General features: G+C 39.0%; 1 protein-coding gene across 11 annotated transcripts in view; it reads right to left on the reverse strand.

Moving 5' to 3' along the window:
* The window catches only part of TENM2 (teneurin transmembrane protein 2), a 2,247,577-nt gene that overhangs the window by 598,770 nt on the left and 1,629,581 nt on the right, over positions 1-19,226 (reverse strand). Inside the window, exon 1 of one of the 11 annotated variants that reach the window (XM_019487158.2) lies at positions 6,277-6,578. The exons of the other annotated variants lie outside the window; for them this stretch is intronic. Within the exon in view, the coding sequence (XP_019342703.2) occupies positions 6,277-6,322 (46 nt within the window). The 5' untranslated portion in view covers positions 6,323-6,578. Of the gene's footprint in view, positions 1-6,276; positions 6,579-19,226 lie in introns of those variants that run through there. 11 annotated transcript variants of the gene reach the window in all.

A 19,226-nucleotide genomic window follows, 5' to 3' on the forward strand; every position in this document is an offset into this window, starting at 1 on the left:
GTGTGCATTTACCGTGCGTAAACATTATCTTGCCATTTATATTTGCACCCCTTTTTTTTTCTTTTTCTTTCTTCTTTAACCCCCACCCCACAAGTGTAGGCCCCTTGTTTAACTTTTCATTTTCATGTTTGGGGATTTATTTATTTATTCCGTCTAAATATTAGACGGAAGGCAGGGCAGCGTGGCACTGTACAGATTAACTTTGTGGTTTTTCACATTTCTCAAAACACAGGGAAAGGAAAGTTATAATTTTCCACATTCTGTCAGAACATTTCCCAATGCTGGAAGAGGGGTAAAAAGAAAAATACAACACCCGTAACATGGGTTTTTAGAAATGGTAATATCTTGTGGCAGCTTGCTTGCCTCCACTGAGCTGCCCAGATGGAATTTATACACAAGCCCATTCCAGGTTTGACATTTTAACAAGACACAAAGGGTTGAAGTAAAGACCTGAATTTTATCAAATAAAACTTGTTAAAAATGGACATTAATCCAACAATAAAAGGAAATGAAAGAATGGTATAAGGATTACTCCCTTTTCTTCTTCTCTATGCTAGTGCTAACACTGAATGGGAGAACATTAATAAAAACCTGATAATACTGACCAAAATTATATGACAAATATGTAAAAAAAAAATTAAATTTCATTCTCATAGGTGTATATTTTTCAATGCAGAATATGCAGCATTCAATGTGCTATGTCAAATTCTTGAAATCCCACTGCAATGCACTGAAAAATTATCTGCATTTTTTTCCTCTCAAATACTGTTACTGTTGCATTGGAAAAAAAGAAAAAATGCCTTTCAAATGATTATTTCACGTCATGTTATCCCACAGTCTCAGATAGGTGTGACAATATTTTTAGGTGCAGGTTTGGAAAACAATAACCTACTGTAGCATCTGATTTCTAATATGTAATTCTGCATTGGGTTGTTACAGAATTTTACATCATATGGCACATTGTAAAACATGATGTAAATTTTGCATGATCTGGTAGCTGCTGTGATCTGCAGGAAGAATAAGAGCTTTATTAAGTACAATACGTGCTGAATATGGAAACTTTATCTTAACGTAGGGGGGAAAATGCACAGCCAATGTTAAGTGCAATATATTTTACACAACACAACCCGAATGGGATTTATATTAATACCTTGGAGTTTCTCAGAATTTAGATCCGGATAAGCATGATCAAGCTCTGAATGTACACTCTTTCTTTTACAAATAACTCCGAAAAAGGTCTTCACATGCAAAATATTGTTTTTATTTTTTACTTTTTAAAATTTGCACTATGTATTTAAGCCAAGTACTAGTTACTAGTGCCATTTGAACTAAGTGGATGGTATGAGTTAAGAGGTGCCACGCTTGCCAAACACCATATTCACTGCATATAGTAGCACTCTTATGTGCTTTACAGTTTGCAACAATCGAAACCCTTTGCAAATACGCACAATCAAAACCCATTGAAAAAACGGACACACAAACATACGCATTGAATCACACTGACATTCTCAGTACTTAAAGAATTCCTATTTTTCCTCTATTAAAAACACTCCTGTATAATAAGTGATAGTGTTAAGTGCCACTGTCAGGGGAAGCACCCAGATTTTGAAATTATTACAATGGCAAGTAGGTGACAGCCTTGGGCAAGTAAATAGAAAGAATTAAATAAAGGAGCATAAGAGAAAAAAATCTTCTGCATTTTCATTCTCTTCTCAAGCAACATGGGTGTAACCTACATATATGTCAGATGTTCAAACTCTAGTTTACATATCATTCACATTCAGAATTTTGTTCATGTGTGTACGTACATGTTGTACAGCCACAAGCATACAAAACAGATATCAGCGAAGGAAGGTGAGTATAGCGCTAGTCTCATTAGCTGTATACATTATTATTTGCTATTTAGAACTGGTTTAAGACATGCACAGTGTCTTAACGCAGAATTCCACTAAGAGATGGTTATTTTTGCGAGTAGAATGTATTTGAGTAATTCTAAAATGTTCTTTAGTACAGTCTACTAGTTTCCCCATGTAAAGTAGAAACAGTTCAAACATATTTTTCTTCACGAGTTTAAGATCACAGATATATAAAGAGTAAGAAAGTTTATTCCCAGGGGCTATACTGTGTTGTCAGCTTTAAAGCAGAATTCCCCAACAAGGAATTCACTTTAAAATGTTGATATTGTTGGCTGTATAAACTGAATTACATATAATTTCAGGGAACTGATACATTTGAAAGTAAAACAAAATTAAAAAGACTATCACTGAATAGACCACCCCTCATCTTATTCACAAGTGTTATGTCACACATTTTTAAATACCTCTGAAGTTCTGTACCTGCCCAGTTTAGATGCACAATTCCTCTACTGAATGCAAGCTGTGTTGGTAAAGAGCAAGGAATCTGTGAATCTAAATTTGACATGTATAAAACCTATGTGAAAATTTGGCCAAGAGCATACAGCATGTTGACAACTCCAAAACTACAAGCATGAGACAGAGGATGAGGATTTCATTTATGTAATGTCTGAAACATTAAAAATGAATTAATGACCTGTGTGAAAGCACACTATAAACAATACATGAAAGACTCAGATTTTAATAAAAACAAGAGGTATGGTAAAAATATGAATTTAAGAAAATCATCACATTAAAATACCTCAAAACAAAGAAATGATTTATCCTGCATACCTGAAAATAACTACATTCAGCAAAACTAAACCATTGCAATAGGCAGTTTTTACCCACAGTTCATATAAGGTGATAAGTCCAAGATATAAAGATTTGCTACATATCTCTTTTTTAAATATTTAATTCTTGCTCACAAAAAGAAATATAAAATACCAGTGCACAAAATGACAAGGCATTAGATCAAACCATCCTACAGAAAAAAAATACAACATGTTGATAATATTTATACAAAGGGAATCTTATTTCAAGACTGCAACTAATCTTTTGTACTTTCTTTTTGGCTAAGGTACTGGTACATACACACTAGAGTACATGTGCATGTCAACCCTCTGTTTTGATCCAAGAAGTAAGGTTTCTGACGTCTACCATATATTTTGGGAAAACTGCATTTATTACTGTTTCAAATTTGAAATCCGTTAGTTGATGATCATTTCCAAAAATAAATATTCCCACAGATAGAGGTCAGTGGTTGCCTGAAATTGCATCAGTTACTGCCTGTATACTACAATCCTCTGCTCCTGTGGGACTGTTTTGTCATTTTATCAGAATGATTACTAACATGGTATTTTGAGCATAGGACACCACAGGTTTCAATGCTCAAATGTACTATTTGCTGTCACTTCTACTTATTTTACTCATTACATTATGTCTTTTGCTATGGAAATGTTGCCCTTAATTTATCTTTTTAACAAGATAGCCTTTCTTTCTGAGGGCAATTCCATGGTATAATCCAACTCATAAAATGATAGACCCTTTCTGGCAAACCTGCAATCTTTTCAACTGTTCTACATGTTGATTTATTTAAGCATTTAACATTCAATAAGAAAGCAGCTTCAGTGAACTGAAACTGTACTCGTTCTGAGATGGTATGCTTTTAATTTCATTATGCACTGGCATCCGTGAATATTTTAATACTGTGAATGATTAAAAAAAACTAAGGAAATTCTCTTCCAGGCGTTCCTCTGAGAAAACTAGTGTTTTAATATTCTGCAATATGATGTCCTGAACAGTAACATGCAATAAATTATTTTACTATTTTAAATAGCTAACAAACCTATAATGCATCTGACAAGTGTAATAATTGTAATACGTTTTCATCTTAAGAAGTCCTATAAAATGGTGTAAAATATAATTGCCTCATATTATTAATCAATCAACCACCAACATAAACAATATTAGTATTGTTTAAGATTTTTGCCTTTGCTTTTATAATTCCACTGCCTTTTTTCCCCTAGAAAAATGATCTTTACTTTGCTCTCCAGCAACATCTACTGGAACATCAGTAAAATGCTGCTATTTATATTAATCACACAGTTAACATTTAGTAGGGCAGAGTTAGCAACTGCCAAAATGTGAGATAAATGACCTGTAATTCAGTCTTAAACAGAGCCTCTATTGCTGCATTCTGGTCTCAAGCTGCCAAAGTTAGATCGCCTTTGACCTCCCAGATCTGCCTTTTAGTAACAAGCATGTTATAAATGACTAAATAATCTGGAAAGTTCACCTATTATGAAGGCTTAGCTTTTATTTTATTAACATCATTAAGACAGCATGAAATCCACTGTTTTAAAAGACCAAGAAATAGATTTTTTCAAAGTTGTGATATAAAAAAACTACCCCCTCCCTTTCAATTCAGCAATAATAAGCATAGTTGAGTCTGATGTGACATATGGTTATGCAGGTTTGAAGCTTCTACATAGTTTCAGCTGAAAAAACTTAAAATTTTGGAAGAAAAATAAAATGCCGCTATGGTCTCACTCATTGCAAAGTTTGAAACTACAATAAGTTAAACAGAACTTGGAAGGCAGAGATGCCCTCTATAAATCTATTTTTTAAAAGTTCTGGGTTTTTTGTTTGTTTTGTTTTTTCCTAATTTAGTGGGGTTTTTCCCTATGTTCTTGGTAGTTATGTTCATTCCTTCAGATGTTGGGGAATACATATGGATGACTCCCACTGAAGGTAAAGGAAGTAAGGCACATAATTTTGGTCCATCAACGGGAGACTAGACCTCCCTAGGGGCTTGATCCTGCTCAAATATGTGGTGGCTTGTCACTGCCTATCTTGTAAAATCAGCTACTGTGAATGTACGCATAAAGAGTTGTCGCTGATTTTTATAAGATATGAAGCAATGTGAACCCCTGTATCTGAGTGGAGGATTGAATCATTACTGCAAAGTTGCATGATTATAAAGAATTTTGTCAACTAATTGTATAAGTGAGTCTATTTGTAGGTCAACAATGCTATAAATAATATTTTCTGTGTACAAGCCCATTGAAGTTATCTTTCCGTATCTCCCCTTCAAGAGGCAGATTAGTTTTCTAGCGTACTCTTACAAACAGACATTTATGTACAGATGTTAAATGGATTCTGATCATTGTATTTTTGTTTTTTTTATTTTAATCACCAATAAAGGCCTGCCTATAGTAAGGTATTCTTTCACTCTTTACATTGCAATGGACAAACACAGAATACCCTTGCTGTTTCTAGAATTCTTTCCTTCCTATTTAAGTCTTCGCTTGCTCAGCCTGAAAATAATTATAGAATACCAGAGAACAGAGGAGGTACTTGGGGAGGGGTAGAAATCAATGAGTACTGGAAACAAGGACCCCACAGATAAACATTTTTTTGTAAATGAAGGAAACATTTAAGTAACATATTTTTTTATTACATTATTTTTAGCCATATACTCCCTTTTCACCCCACATATGTTTACATAAAATAAGCCAAGTTTCTGAAGACCTAAAACACAATAAGCTATAAAATTGTATTTCTAAGTCTCTAGACCAAAGTTCAGATGTTTGCCTGATAATTAGCCCCTCTCAATAGCTGTTAAACAGAAAGCCCTTTATTGTAATCCAGGTGCACTTGTAGACAGCACTTTCAGAGTTAACTCCATTTGACAACTGACATAAATCCATTATTCTAATTTGGCGATTGCTTTACTAAACATGGATGCAGTTTATGAGTTTTAGTCACATATTTCATCCAGTATGGTACTTAATCTCAATTCACAAAACATAAACATGAAATAGGTTTTACAGTATGTCTAAAAGGGTATAGCTATTCATCTGATGAATGCCAGGCAAACAAATCACACTCACCTAGACCTAAACTCCATACTAGGTTTTACTCTAAACCCCAAATGGTAAATAATTATAATTAATTGTGAGTTCAGTTATTACAAACAAATTATAGAATGTCAGGCACCTGCAAGATTGCAAGACTAAGAGCCTGAATTAAACAGTGAAGAGCACCCTGAGGTTTCTTCAACACTGAATTTAACCTTATGCAAAGTCCAGCTTTCACAAAATCTTCAATTTTTATTCTCCTATGCATTAAAATAAAACAGAAGGAAAATCATTCAGTGTAAATTCAGCTTCTGTACATAAGCATTTGCAATTGAATTTACAGCATATTCTAATTCATCACAATTATTCCAGGTACTTCGTATTGTAAACAAATGGAAGCTGATACAATACAATATCCTTTCTGCCCTTTGCTGAAAATGTTTTCCTCAGTTACAAAAAATGAAAATCGACCAATTTAACTAAGCCACTCTATAAAACACTCGTATTCAGACACTTCTTACCTGCCTCAGTTGAAGGCTTCCTTCCCTTGTTAGCAGTATGAAGCATCCTCTAGCCTTCCCAATCCTCACCACCAGCCTCAAATTGCACAGCTAAGTCCCTTTTTTGCAAGAAAATGCTTATTGATAGTGATTAGTTTTTGTTGTCCCTTTTAAGTCCCTCCTGCGGGAAGGAGCAGGGGAGCAATGTGACGCCACCTTTTAATCTTTTGCAAGAGCGAAAAGGCAGAAAAGGAGCGCTCGATCAAACTGAGCTTCACACATGACTAAAACTCGCCTGAGAGGCTGCAAGCTCTGGCTAAAGCACCACTAGGCGTGAGTGTAAGAACAGAGAAGAGGGGAGAGTCAATGAAATGTGACAACGTATGTGCATCAAAGACAGGAAAAGAGAGAGAGAACAATAAGAGAGGGATCGAGACAGCAATGAGAAAGAGAGAGAGAGAGAGAGAACGTGAGGAAGAATGTGAAAGAGAATAAGCATGGAGAAAAAAATAGGGGAGTTTTCAAGCAAAGATTCCTAGAATAAAACCAAAGTGTCTGGCAGCTTCTGTTTTTATCTCAGTGAGCATGACATACTGCCTCTCTCATTTAGCAACACATTCTTGTCTCTTCCACGTTCAAAAGCTGAGATAATCGCAATGTGTGCCTGTTTTTGCCTGATTGGCATACATGTGTGCAGTATACCTGTGCTTTTTTTTCCTTTTTTATTCTTCTAGGGATACATTTATGTGCAATTTACTTTACATAATCATCTGGATAGAAAAATGTGAGTTGCTAATTTCTATTGCAATTTACAATCTAGTTTAACTGGCAGATGGAACTCTACTTATAACTCCTAACAACTGCCACTGGTAAACAAAAGACTGAACAAATGCTTACTGTTGATAACTGAGTTTGCATAGTAACAAAAAACATTAGTACTGCTGAATTTGTGTTTTAAAGAGCAGATATTACAGACGTTTTCCTCTGCTCATGCTATTACCTCACATGAAGTTACAGGGGGAAGAGAAAGTAGGAAACATGATCTAGGACTAATAGTGTCAAAGAAGTCAATCAGACATGGGATGGGATCAGATTTAGGACTGGAAAATCTGATTAAGAACTTGGCTTTAGAATGAAATTTAGAATTTTAAATTAAATTTTGAAACTCTGTTGCTATATTCTTATGTAAGTAGGATTCACGGTCATGTAAGATCAGCTTTTTATCCCCACTTCTATCATATTACACCCACTTATTTGATCGTCTGCCTTTATGTTGCTTTCAAGTTAAGGGCAAGACTGACTGGGGCTGATGGGTAATTACTCAATTGTAATTCAGGCACGTTCCCTGAATATCAAGCTTACACTAGTTTAGAGGCAGAATGTTGTTGCACTAGGAAGATGGCCAGGCAGTGGGAAAGTTGACAAATCCGCAGGGAAATAAGTCTTGTCCTTGCTACAACTTCTCTCACTCAAGGGTTTAGTGTCTTGCCTCTACTGAAAGGCAGGAAGAATGGGATCAACAAACTTGGACTTGGGAGCTCTGGGTCCAATATTAATTTGATAAAGACTTAGACAAGTCACTTGTGACCTGGTTTTGAAGCATGGTATGGGGCAGACAGACATTTAATAGGACCTCTGAAACCACCTAAGCAGATCAGGCAAACCTGTCACTTTTAAAAATCCCATTAGGTGCTTATCTGCATCTTAAGGTGTCTAAATACTTTCAGGAATCAGACCCTTATTCTCTGCACACTTCAGTTTTTCCAAACTGTAAAATTCTTTCTGACCAGAGAGCTGTGGTGGCTGTTAACGATATGGCTGTATCATTTTATTAACATTTATGAGAAGCTCAAATGCTACAGTGGCAAGGGCCACGTAAGTGTTCAGTATTCAGTATTCCCAAATATAATTTCAACATAATCCATTTTACAATATTTAGTGTTTTGCTTAAAGCCTTAGTGTCTTACTGCATGAATACCTCAGCTTAAGTTTAAATAACAACACAAAACTAAGAACTCTAGTCCTGATGCTTGTGGAGGAATCTTGAAAACATCAACTCTTGTGGCTCTAAAATCAGAAGACTATTGTTAAAAATAAAAACAAAATAAAACAAGCTCATGATCTCTAAGCCTACCTAATTTTTTTTAAACACTTTAAATTAGCAATACCAACAACCTAAATATAGAAACAGTGAAGGCAGACTGAAAATTGAAGCAAGTACCAAATGAACTTCACTGTGGCCAACAAAATAACCACATGGACTGCACATAAGCAGTTCTATCACTTTAGCTCCCTGTCTGTAGGCCTTAAGACAAGAGAGTAATGCTGATGTCCTGCAAGAATAACTTCCCACTGTTCCGCTTCTATAGGAACATACCCAAGAATAGTGACCTCTTCAGTCTTCCTGGTATTTTATTGGTTTATTTTTTCTATCCCATAGAGGTCCTTTTTCCAGTGTCAGCTTCAACTTCCACAGCAAGTTGTAAGTGGTGGAGGACGTTGAGGGAAGTTCTTTAGTTTTGATGTGCAGACTGCATGCATGTAGGTAAGGGTAAGAGACTGTAGGACTAGCTGAATACGTCTGTGGTGATGCAAGGAAGACAGACTGAGGATATATCCTCTAGAACAGTGGTTTCAAACTGTGGTACACAGACTCATGGGGGTCTGCAGACTATATCTACAGGATCTGTGAAAAATTACTATGATCAATCAAAAATATGTGAATACTCACAATTCAATGGGATCCACACCTCTATTCAAAATTTCCAAAGGGGTCTGGTACCTCCATTTGAAATTTTTTAGGAGTCTTCAAATGAAAAAAAGGTTGAACACCACTGCTCTACAGAAAGGGTGTCAATGTGTGGTCTGTCATCTGACCAACAGTGCTCCTAGAGGGGTCAGGAATTCAAGGGTGGGGGCCCACCACTGATATCTGGGGTACAGAGCACTACTGGGGGAACATGTTGGTCACAAGTGGTGAGTGACAGCTATATTAACTCCCAATGTTGCCACTGACACATCCCCAATTGGGCTCCATACCTCAGATTTCACAGAAGTAAACTGCTATCCAGATCTGGCCTGGGGGCAAGCAAGTTTGATACTTGCTCTAGAAAACAGCCATAACAGGGGTCAGGAAGGTGAGGATGCTCAAAGATGATGACAAACAGGAAATATGATATAGAAGAAGGAAAGAAATGAGAAGGGGAAAGGAGGAGGAAAACAGGAGGATCATAGAAAGAAATTATGTTGTGTAGAGATAACATAACAGAAAGTAAACGTGTGCCAGATTTAGGTTCCTAACCACCATTTGTGTTAATGTGTACCTTTAAAAACTTGATCTTATGTCCTTGTCAGAAGAGCTTCCTCTGTGTGTTTATCTGTGAATTTATGCTCCTGAAACTAAGAATGCTTAAAAACCTTGTTAAATCAGGGGCTATTCAAGTGACCATGCAGCTTGAAGCTATTACTCCAAAAATGGCTTAAATGGCCAACTATTGGTTATTTAATCTTCCAAATACTTAATTCTTTTAACAAAGTACAAATTGGCTGAAGACATTTGAAAGGTCTACAACTATACAGACATAAATGCAAAATTTTCTTTTGCTTCTCTTAAATATGATTCTAGTTAAACCTTACCAAGGATTAGTAAAGAAGCATGCAGAAGCCATTCTACAGTACATTAGAATAACTATTACAAAGCAAAATTTACTTGTAATGGCATTTTGCATGGAGATGTAAATAACTGATTTGTGACCCAACTCTTGTGTAAGTTTTCATAGCTCCAGGGAAAACAACTAATCAAAGCTTTCTCTCAGCATTACCTAACACAAGCCAATTATAAGTCAAGTTTAACATTAAAGAGGAAGACCTCCTGTTTCCTCCTTCTGTACTTGCTTTGCAAATCCAAGCCTTTTCCTTATTTGCTTCTATTCTAGGATTTCAACAGCCAAAAAGAAAATGCTGATGCTGTGATTTGCAACCTCAAACTTACTTGAACCATGGAAGATTTTAGACTCACAAAACATTTAATTTCCCAAGAGTAAAGGAAGATTTACTAGCATTAACTTCACTGACATTCACCCACATCTTCTTCCAGTTATCACAGATTCGCTGTTTCAGTGATGTCAAATGATCTGCTTTAGAAAATGCACTCCCAGTATTGCTCAGCATATGGGGTATCACAACATTGTATCATGATTTAAGTGGAACATCAATAAAACGTGACAGTATGCAAACTTGAGGTGATGCATGTTAACAAAGCTACATGCAGTCATGCATTCATATTTGAGCCAAATTCAAGCCTCAGACTCGGCATAGGTACACGCTATAAAAACAAACAAACAAACAAACAAACAAACAAACAACAAAAGTAAAAGTAGCACTATGAGGCACTTCACTCTTAATTCCCACCTGCTTCCAAACCTAGAATATTCAGTAGCCATAGCTGTAATTTTCTCAGATCCAAATTGACAAAAGAGGCATTGCTTCATTATGCATATTGCCTACTTATATTTCTCATGGCTTGTGTTTTAAAGTCAGGGCAGAGGAAGGAAAGGGGCATGTGTGGAGCTGTAGTTGGTCTATATGGGTTTTTTAACAAGTAGAAGTAGTAGCACAGTTCTGTATCTAGATATCTTTGACTCATCTGGGACCTGTTTCAACGATGGCAGATTGGATCAAAAAAGTCCAGCTAGATTCAATGAACTTTGATTCTGGCTGTTTTGGAATATCAAAAACATGTACAACAGGCCCCCCTCTAAAAGTGATATATATTGCACAATTACCCAGTTAATTGCACAATAAATTTAAATTGGCTACAAGTGTACATTAATTTTGGTGCCTTAAGAAGGTCCAACCAGCTGTAAAGTTATTGCTTGAAAATGTATAGTAACTTTATAACTGGTTTCTATCCAGCTTTAATTTGTACATGTAGACAGTCCCTGTGAACTGGAAGCCTGCAGCTGGTAGACCCTGGCTGATGGAACTCTTGATCCTGGCTGTACCACAGTTGAAGCCAGGACTGAGAGTCTCTCAGCTTCAGGACTCTCAGTCCCAGCTGCAAATGGCATAGATGAGGCCAGAAGTCCCACAGCTAAGCGGAGTCCTGGCCCCAGCAGAATCTGGCAGTTGTGGATGCTGGGTCCCAGAAGTGCCCTGCAGCTTCAGGACTCTGAATCCTGGCAGCTGTGGAGTACTACTGTGATCTCCTACCCCTGGGTATGCAAGGGACCCTGTTGCTGGGAGACTGTGGCTAATATCAAATCTTTATGGATCCGGACTGTGCACAGGTAGTTACAATTCCATTGAAGAGTCCTGATATCATAGTTAGCCTTAGGGGTGGGCAACACTGATTGACCCCCCCCCAGGAAGCCATGGTCAGGGGTGCACCAAACACACGCACACATGTGTGAGCAGTCCGTGCTCACAGTAGTGTTCACTCCCCACCCTGTTCTTCCACAACTGATCCCCACCCCAGGCAGGAGGAGTGGTGCCCAGCCTAGCCTTCCCCTCACTTCCAACAACTGCTCAGGAACAGTTGGGCTGGGCACATGCAGGCAGAGTGGCGTCTGCTCTAGTCCATCCACCTTGCTTCTGCACAGCAGCAGTGCCTGCCCACCTGGCACACCATGCTGCTCCACCTCCTTGCAAACTGTGCCCCATGCCCCTGCCTGCCTTTGCCTCTGATTCTGCTTGCGGCAGCGTTGCTGACATGGGGAGGTGGGTGTGTCGCCAAATACAAGTTCACCCAGGGCACCATTTTCCCTACAGCTGGCCCTGCCTGACATATCAGTAGTAAAGCATCCTTTTATCTCGATCTCCACCATATGGGAAAAACTTGTATAGTACAAAAATATGACAATAATATGTCACAAATAAATCTAACGGACTGCATTAAAACCTAAACCTCTGAGATACTGAGCACACCATGGGAAATCTCGGCACTTAGAACATCACATGATCGAATCTGAAATCTATGACTTCATACAACCATGAAATAACACTTTAGCAATCTGCAAGAGCAAATATGTATGATAAAAGAAGTGTGCCATATTTACATATCTGACATCCTACATATTTGATACAAAAGTACAGAACCTCACAGAAAGCAAAATACTTTTCACAAAGTCACTTTTAGTACAAAATTGTTTATCTTTCACTGAAAATTTTGCCTGTAGTTTTCTAAGACTGTTTCAAGGTGGGGGGAATCTTGAATATATTATAATAAAGTAAATTACTTAAACTATTAGAGATAATTCAACCAATCAAAATAAAAATTAATTTGCATGCTATTTGGATAAAAACATGCTTTGCAGCTACAAAATATGTGCACAGGTAAGTAAGACAGTAAGATGAAAATAGTAAGACGTGAGTTTTAAGGCAGGGTTTTCCTTAATAAACGTCTGCAGAAAGTAACTCGGGATGTCCAAAACTAAACAAACAATAAACAACAGTTAAAAATGCATTTTTGTTTTCTTTACAAAATTAATTTCTTTTGTCAACAGATAGATTCTGTGTCCTCTGAAACTGGATGACAGAGAATACAATATCCCTTCTTCTCAGGAAAATACAGGCATTCATGAACTATTTGGTGGTTATTTTGAATGTTTTCCAACACTGTAAATCTACAGGCAGCAGAGCAGAAGCTTTACAGTAAATTCAGTTTCAGACATATTCATAAGCAAAGAAATTCAGTGTTCCAGTTTTTATTTTTAATATTTTTGCAGCTAACCTGTTTGCTGCAGAAGCTGCCATTTTCTGACATTCTTTCCTGTGACAATCAGAGAAGCAATTCAAAACCTTACTTATCGGCAAGCTCTCTTTTACAATAATTTGACTGTTATTTGTTAAATCTGGGACAAAACAGTGTAATTTCAGATGCTGAGTACCTAAAAATCTCTGAAAGCTGCTAAAAAGAGAGATGAATGACACTGTATAATGTAATGGAGGTACAACAAATAAATATCCTGGGGAGTGCTTGTCTTAAGGCGCAACACCAAGAGTATGACATTTACGGGCCCTAGTCTCGATGAAAGAAAATCTTATATACGCTCCACCTACTAAATAGGCTATTTTTTCCACCTCCTGTGGTCTCCATCTTCTTCGTTTCTCTATTAGAAGGTTTGCTTTTTTTTTTTTTAAACACTTACTGGCTCTGTGCCTCAATTTCCCCATTTATAACCTGGTTATGATAATGATCTGCTTGTAACATGCTTTGAAATCTACTGATGAAAACTCAAGATAAGAGGTAGGCATTGTTAGCCAAAAATAAATTCATGAAAGGAAATAAAAATAACTGAGTTTTAAGTTAAGCATTTTCCCCTGCAGCTATTTTGAGTTTATAGACTTTAATGTGAACAGGTTCAGATCCAAAATGGAAATCTAAAATCCATTTAAGAAACAATCTTACCATCTTGCAGCATTCACTGATGGGCAGTATGTTGCTGACTAACAGGATGATTGTTGCAAGTAAAAGATAAAGAATTTGGCCCAGAGTAATAATAAAATATGGTACCATTACAATATTTCTCATTGTTCCAAGATTTCTTTAATACTAGCGGGAAAAGATGTGAAGTCAAAGTAATATGAATGACTCACTAACTGATGTTGATGAGGATGCTTTAAATCTATGATATTTGTCATCACTCTTTTATTCATTAGATTCTATTGCCATATGTTGAACGTTGCAACTTCCCATTGGAAGTAACATTAGTGAACATATATCAACTGACATAAACTCATGCAGAAAAGTATGATGAACCATGTTATATTATAAATTTTTAAAAAGTGCCTCCCATGGTTTATTTTAACTAATTCTCACCAAACTATTGTCATGCATAATATTTGTTTATTACAATTTCAGGGCCTATGTTATGTTCTGGTATTCACTAAAAAAACTTCCTTGGACATGTTTACATAGCATGCAAGTCCTGAACATGCAATGAGTAAGGACTATTGCACTAGTCTCAATATAATAAAGACCAAAAACTCATAAGTCCATAAAAAGTAGGGAGGCAGGACACTTCATGGACTTCACATCCAGACAAATTATTTTAAGTCACAAATTCAATACTCTAAAAGGTAAGACCCTAAATCATCCTAGATAGACCCATTGATATCTATGCTAAATAGGTCATCAGTCTCAATTCTGTTTCTAATGGACAGGTGTCAATTTCAGTTCCATGTGTAATTTAAACCACACATTTGGGCTAGTCTGTACATAGGAGGAAAGGAAGTGAGAGGCAGATTAAAAAGTATCCTTAAGCATGGCTTTTCTTTTTGAAAATGATTTTACATAACATAAGACTTCTCATATTCATAAAGTTAGAAATATGCTTAAGAATGTGGTAAACAAACATGCATGCATAGAATTGGATCTATCTTTTCTTTCCTTTGGGTTGAAGTATATTTATGGGTTAAATATGAAAAGGTTTGATGCATCTGTTCTAGGAATATAGCTTTAGTTATGAAAAAGGTTAATCTGTCACTCTTCAAATAGCACTATACTATTTAAGTATCTAATATATTCTTAAATATAATTCCTGTGTTTATTATTTATATTACAGCAGCAACTAGATAGAGGCCCCCAGTTAGGATAGAGCCCCACCCTCCAAGGTACTGTAGAAATATAGACTAAGGCACAATCTACTCCCCATAGCATTTTATAAATTAAATATGATGCAAGCAGTGGACACACAACATACATAAATATAAAGAGAACTAAATGTCTAATCCAGAAAACCCTTATTCACCTGTGTGTTTATTCATATAAGGAGTCTCTCTGAAATAATGTAATTAAGTATACCAACACTGATGATCAGGTCAAGAGAAATCCATAACTTTTTAAAGTCTTTCACACTATAGCAGCAACTAGTCCTTCTACTATAAGAAGCAAAAGCCTTAATGGAAATAGGAATCATTCATATTCCAAGACAAAAATAATGATATAATCAAGTATTTTGTTTGTTCCAGAACTAGTATATGTTTTAGCTCATTTAACATTAAATACATGCTTCAAAATTTGCAGTGAAAAAAGGTATTTTCCTCCTTTATCTTAATTACAAAAGATGTAAATATAATCTTGCCTACAGAAAAATCAGCTACTCTTAACAATGATGTGTTAACTGGTTTCTGCTAAATTCAGGTCACAGTTGGCACATCTACACATGAATTTATGCACCGTAGTTACTGCGAATTAAGTTTTGTACCTGTAATAACAGGTTCTAACACAATGCGTGGTAACCAGCACTACTGTGCAGGGGCATTGACGCATGCCTTTTTAGTAATGCTAATGCTTTTGCCATGATGCGCTAAAGTGCAGTAAAATTAGTCTACTGTGCATTTAGCATGTCATGAAAATGCACCCAATAGGAATAAAGCACGATACCATCCTCAACTCCACAATTACTTTAATGTTTTCTTTGGGTTCACCATTGTCTCAATCACTCTTCATGAAGATTGATGGCCTTTTAGATACACGGCACGTGCATACATGCAAACCTAAACATACCCGGGGCCTTAATATAATCTAGACCAAAATCCTTATGTTAAAAAAGAGAGCAAGAACACAGGAAGAAAGAGAATCAATCTTTCCCTCAAAACCTGAAGATGATATACCCAATACTCAGTTACAGAAAGGCAGTTTTGCACTATACTTTGGTGCTGCAACATTCTTCAGTACTTCCAAAGTTGCTTGTAGAATTTTCCTAGTATAGAGAAATGTTTGGCTACCATACTGGTACAATGTCACTGTATGCCAGAGCAGTGGGAGCCAACCTCTTAGGCAGGCATGCTACAAATTAAACTCCACACCCTTGCTGAGTACCACTCAAATCCCATCCCCCTACCTGAAGTGCTGCTCTGCTTTCTACACCCTGCCCTGTACTCCTTCCTTGATCTGCTGCTCTGCTTCCTGCTCCCTACCCACACTGGACTGGTCCTCTGCTTTCTGCTCCTTGCTCTGTGCTCCCTACTGAGTTACTGCTATGCTCTCTGTCCTGATCTGTTGCATGCCACACACAGAGGTTGCCTGTGTTACTTGTTGCCTACTTCATAGAATAAAATAGAGGGCAAGGCCAGAAGAAAACAATGGTTAGAGTATGGTTATTAGTGGTGTGCTAATAAAGATGTTTTTGTACAATACCACTGGCCAATTATTAACCAGCCATATCAGCTGATACTGATCCAATAGCCAATATGCAGCCTGGCAACTTGGAGAGCAGAGACTGGCCGGTAAGTCTGGGGGGTGGGGGTGGGAAGGGACACTGGGGAGAGAAGGGGCATGGGGAGGGAGATCGAGGCCCCCATAGTGAGGGAGGGAATAGGCCTGGGGATGGGGCAGGTGCTGCTGATCCAGGGTGGGGCATGGGATGGAGCTGTGGGTGGCTAATCCAGGGGGCATGGGAAGCGGTTCCTGCTGCTACATGCACCCCCAGGGGAGGCACGAGGGACATGTGACCCTCAGATTTGTGCACAGGATGAGGGTGGTCTGTCTGGTGTAGGCTTAGGACCAGGGGCTGAGCTGGTCTCTTCCTGGTGGGGGGGGGACTGGGCCAGGGCTGCGCCGAGAGTGGGTGGGGGTAGGGTGGGCAGCAGCGTGCTGGGAGGGGTGCTTGGGGTGGCTATAGCCCACCCTATAACCCTCCTCCCAGCACTGCCACCACCCCCCACATGCTGTCCTACCCTGCCCCAACACCAGTCTTTCCTTCACTGTGGGGGCCTTGATCTACCACCCCATGGCCCTTACCCCCCACAGACTTACTGGTCAGATGCTTCTCTCTAAGCTGCCAGGCTGCATTCCTGACTTTGTGCATGTGTCATTTATCAATGACATTATCAGCTATACCAGCCAAAAAAAGCCAATTGCCAGTAATGTCAATTTTCCTTTCATCAGTGCTAATCCAATATTGATTGATATATCGATACACCTCTACTTGGGAAATTAATATTGGGACTGCTCTTACTTAGGAACCAGACTTCCCCCTTCCCATTAAATATCATGGGGATAGCAAAAAAGTAATGTAAAAACATTTTCTAGTTGTATTCAGGATCTTTGCTATCATTCTTTCTTCCTAAAGACTGTGACACTGCAGTAACTGCTCTGTTGTTGGTAGGTATGACAACAAAAAATAAAGACAGTGTGTATGTGGGAGGAAATAAATTTCCCATTTCTAATCTACTGGATCACAAAATTAAAACTGCAGACATAAGAACAGCAAGTTATACTGCTACTTATTAGATTATATAAGATAGTATCAGAAATTTGGGATTATAATAAGCATTAAAGAAGTGAGTGGTTAGAACAAGTCTTTGCTAATGGCTGTGCCCTCTTCAACCCACACAAAAATGGATTTGCATTATACCACAAATTATTTTATAATATCTGAGTTTGGCTGCAGGATCAAACTGAGGAAAGGAAATGATGCACTTCCTTATGGCTCATATGGCGGAGCACAATTGGGGTGATCACCACTTACTGTGCTGCTGCAGGCTACAGAGAAGACTGCATGGTGAGTATTAGGAAGATTCCCCGCTCCCGGGTAACCATTTTAAGGGGAAAGGTGTGTGATGAAGCACCTTTGGTCCTCTGTCACTAAGTGCTGACAGCAGACAGCCGGCAGGTGCAGGCCAGCCCTGATGAGGTGGCCATTTTAGATCCTGGCTCACTAAGCTTAGGCAGTTTGCTGCAAGCAGCCAAAGGAGCAACAACACCTAGCTGAGCTGCTGCTCATGAAACACCTTGCTGGTAACGGAGGAACTATGGGGATGGCAGGAGGTTCCTTCACACCCTGTGGGGTCCAGAGCCCCAGGAAGAAGGTTTCAGCCTAGTTAGAACAAGGCCCAGTCTAGACATGGGGCTAATAGCTGGTAGGCCTACAAGGGGGGCAGGCAAGTCCCGGAGTAGAAGAGGGCTCTCTGGTGGGACCCAGGAAGGACCCCTCTCTGGAGTATGGGCATCAGCAGCTGCTAGGTTGACTCTCTGATCCTTCACATGGGTCAATGCAAGAGGACCAGGGCCAAAGGACAATGAAGCCCAATGCGAGGGGCAGGCCAGGGCCACTGTGCACTATCTGGCACCCCATCTACCCTGGAGGAGGGGCCAGAGTTTATAAGGGATGAAGGTCCCTCTGATGGCAGGGAATCACAGCCAAAAAGGGTAGACGTCAGCCACCATGCAGGCTGTTATAAGACTGGAATGGGACCAGAGTGAGAGCTGGACCCAATGAGAGAGAGAGCCCAAGGACAGCATACAGGAGCCGCAATATGGGAGCTAGATGGGCATGACTGGAAACTGCACCCTGCTGGGGAAGGGTGGTCTGGTGGAGCTGTCTGTGGTGGGACAGTCCTTCAGAAAGGCCATTCAGTGGGTCATGAAGACCAGAAAGTAATGGGGCCAGGCAGGCAGAGGCACCTGAGCCTGTAGGGATGTAAGACCTTGGAAGCAGTGGGCTAGGCATGCCTAGGCAGAGGCAGCTGAGCCCATGAGGATGTAAGACTATGAGGATGAGTGAGTAGTAGGTCCAGGGACACCTAGACAGAGGCATCTGAGCCCATGAAGGTGTAAGACCTTGAGACCCCAGTATAGGGGCAGAGTATGGGCCCAGTGAGGGGGCAGAGTAGGTACCCCAGTGAAGGGGTGGAGTGCATGGGGTTAGAAGCCAGAGATTGGCAGAGTGCCCATAGGGTGAATGAGTTGAGATCCCAGAGAGCTCAGAGAGGGAGCATGTGTAGAGGCCCCAGGAAGGAGGCAGTTAGGCCTAGATAAGTCCTTGGATGCTTGAGGCTGCAGGTGGGCCTTAGGCCAAGCAATTGGCCCTAATCAAAGAGCGAGAGTTATGAGTTGCCCAGAGAGTGGCCTGGGTCAGAGCTTAATCCAGGGCCAGGTGCATTGGCTGGTCCCCATTAAGATGAAGGTCATGGGAGAAGCCCAAGAGGTTGCACCAGGGCCAGCAAAGGAGTGCGAGTAGGCAAGC

This window comes from Alligator mississippiensis, chromosome 9 (genome assembly GCF_030867095.1).
Source record: "Alligator mississippiensis isolate rAllMis1 chromosome 9, rAllMis1, whole genome shotgun sequence".
In the NCBI taxonomy this organism is placed as follows: Eukaryota; Metazoa; Chordata; order Crocodylia; family Alligatoridae; genus Alligator; species Alligator mississippiensis.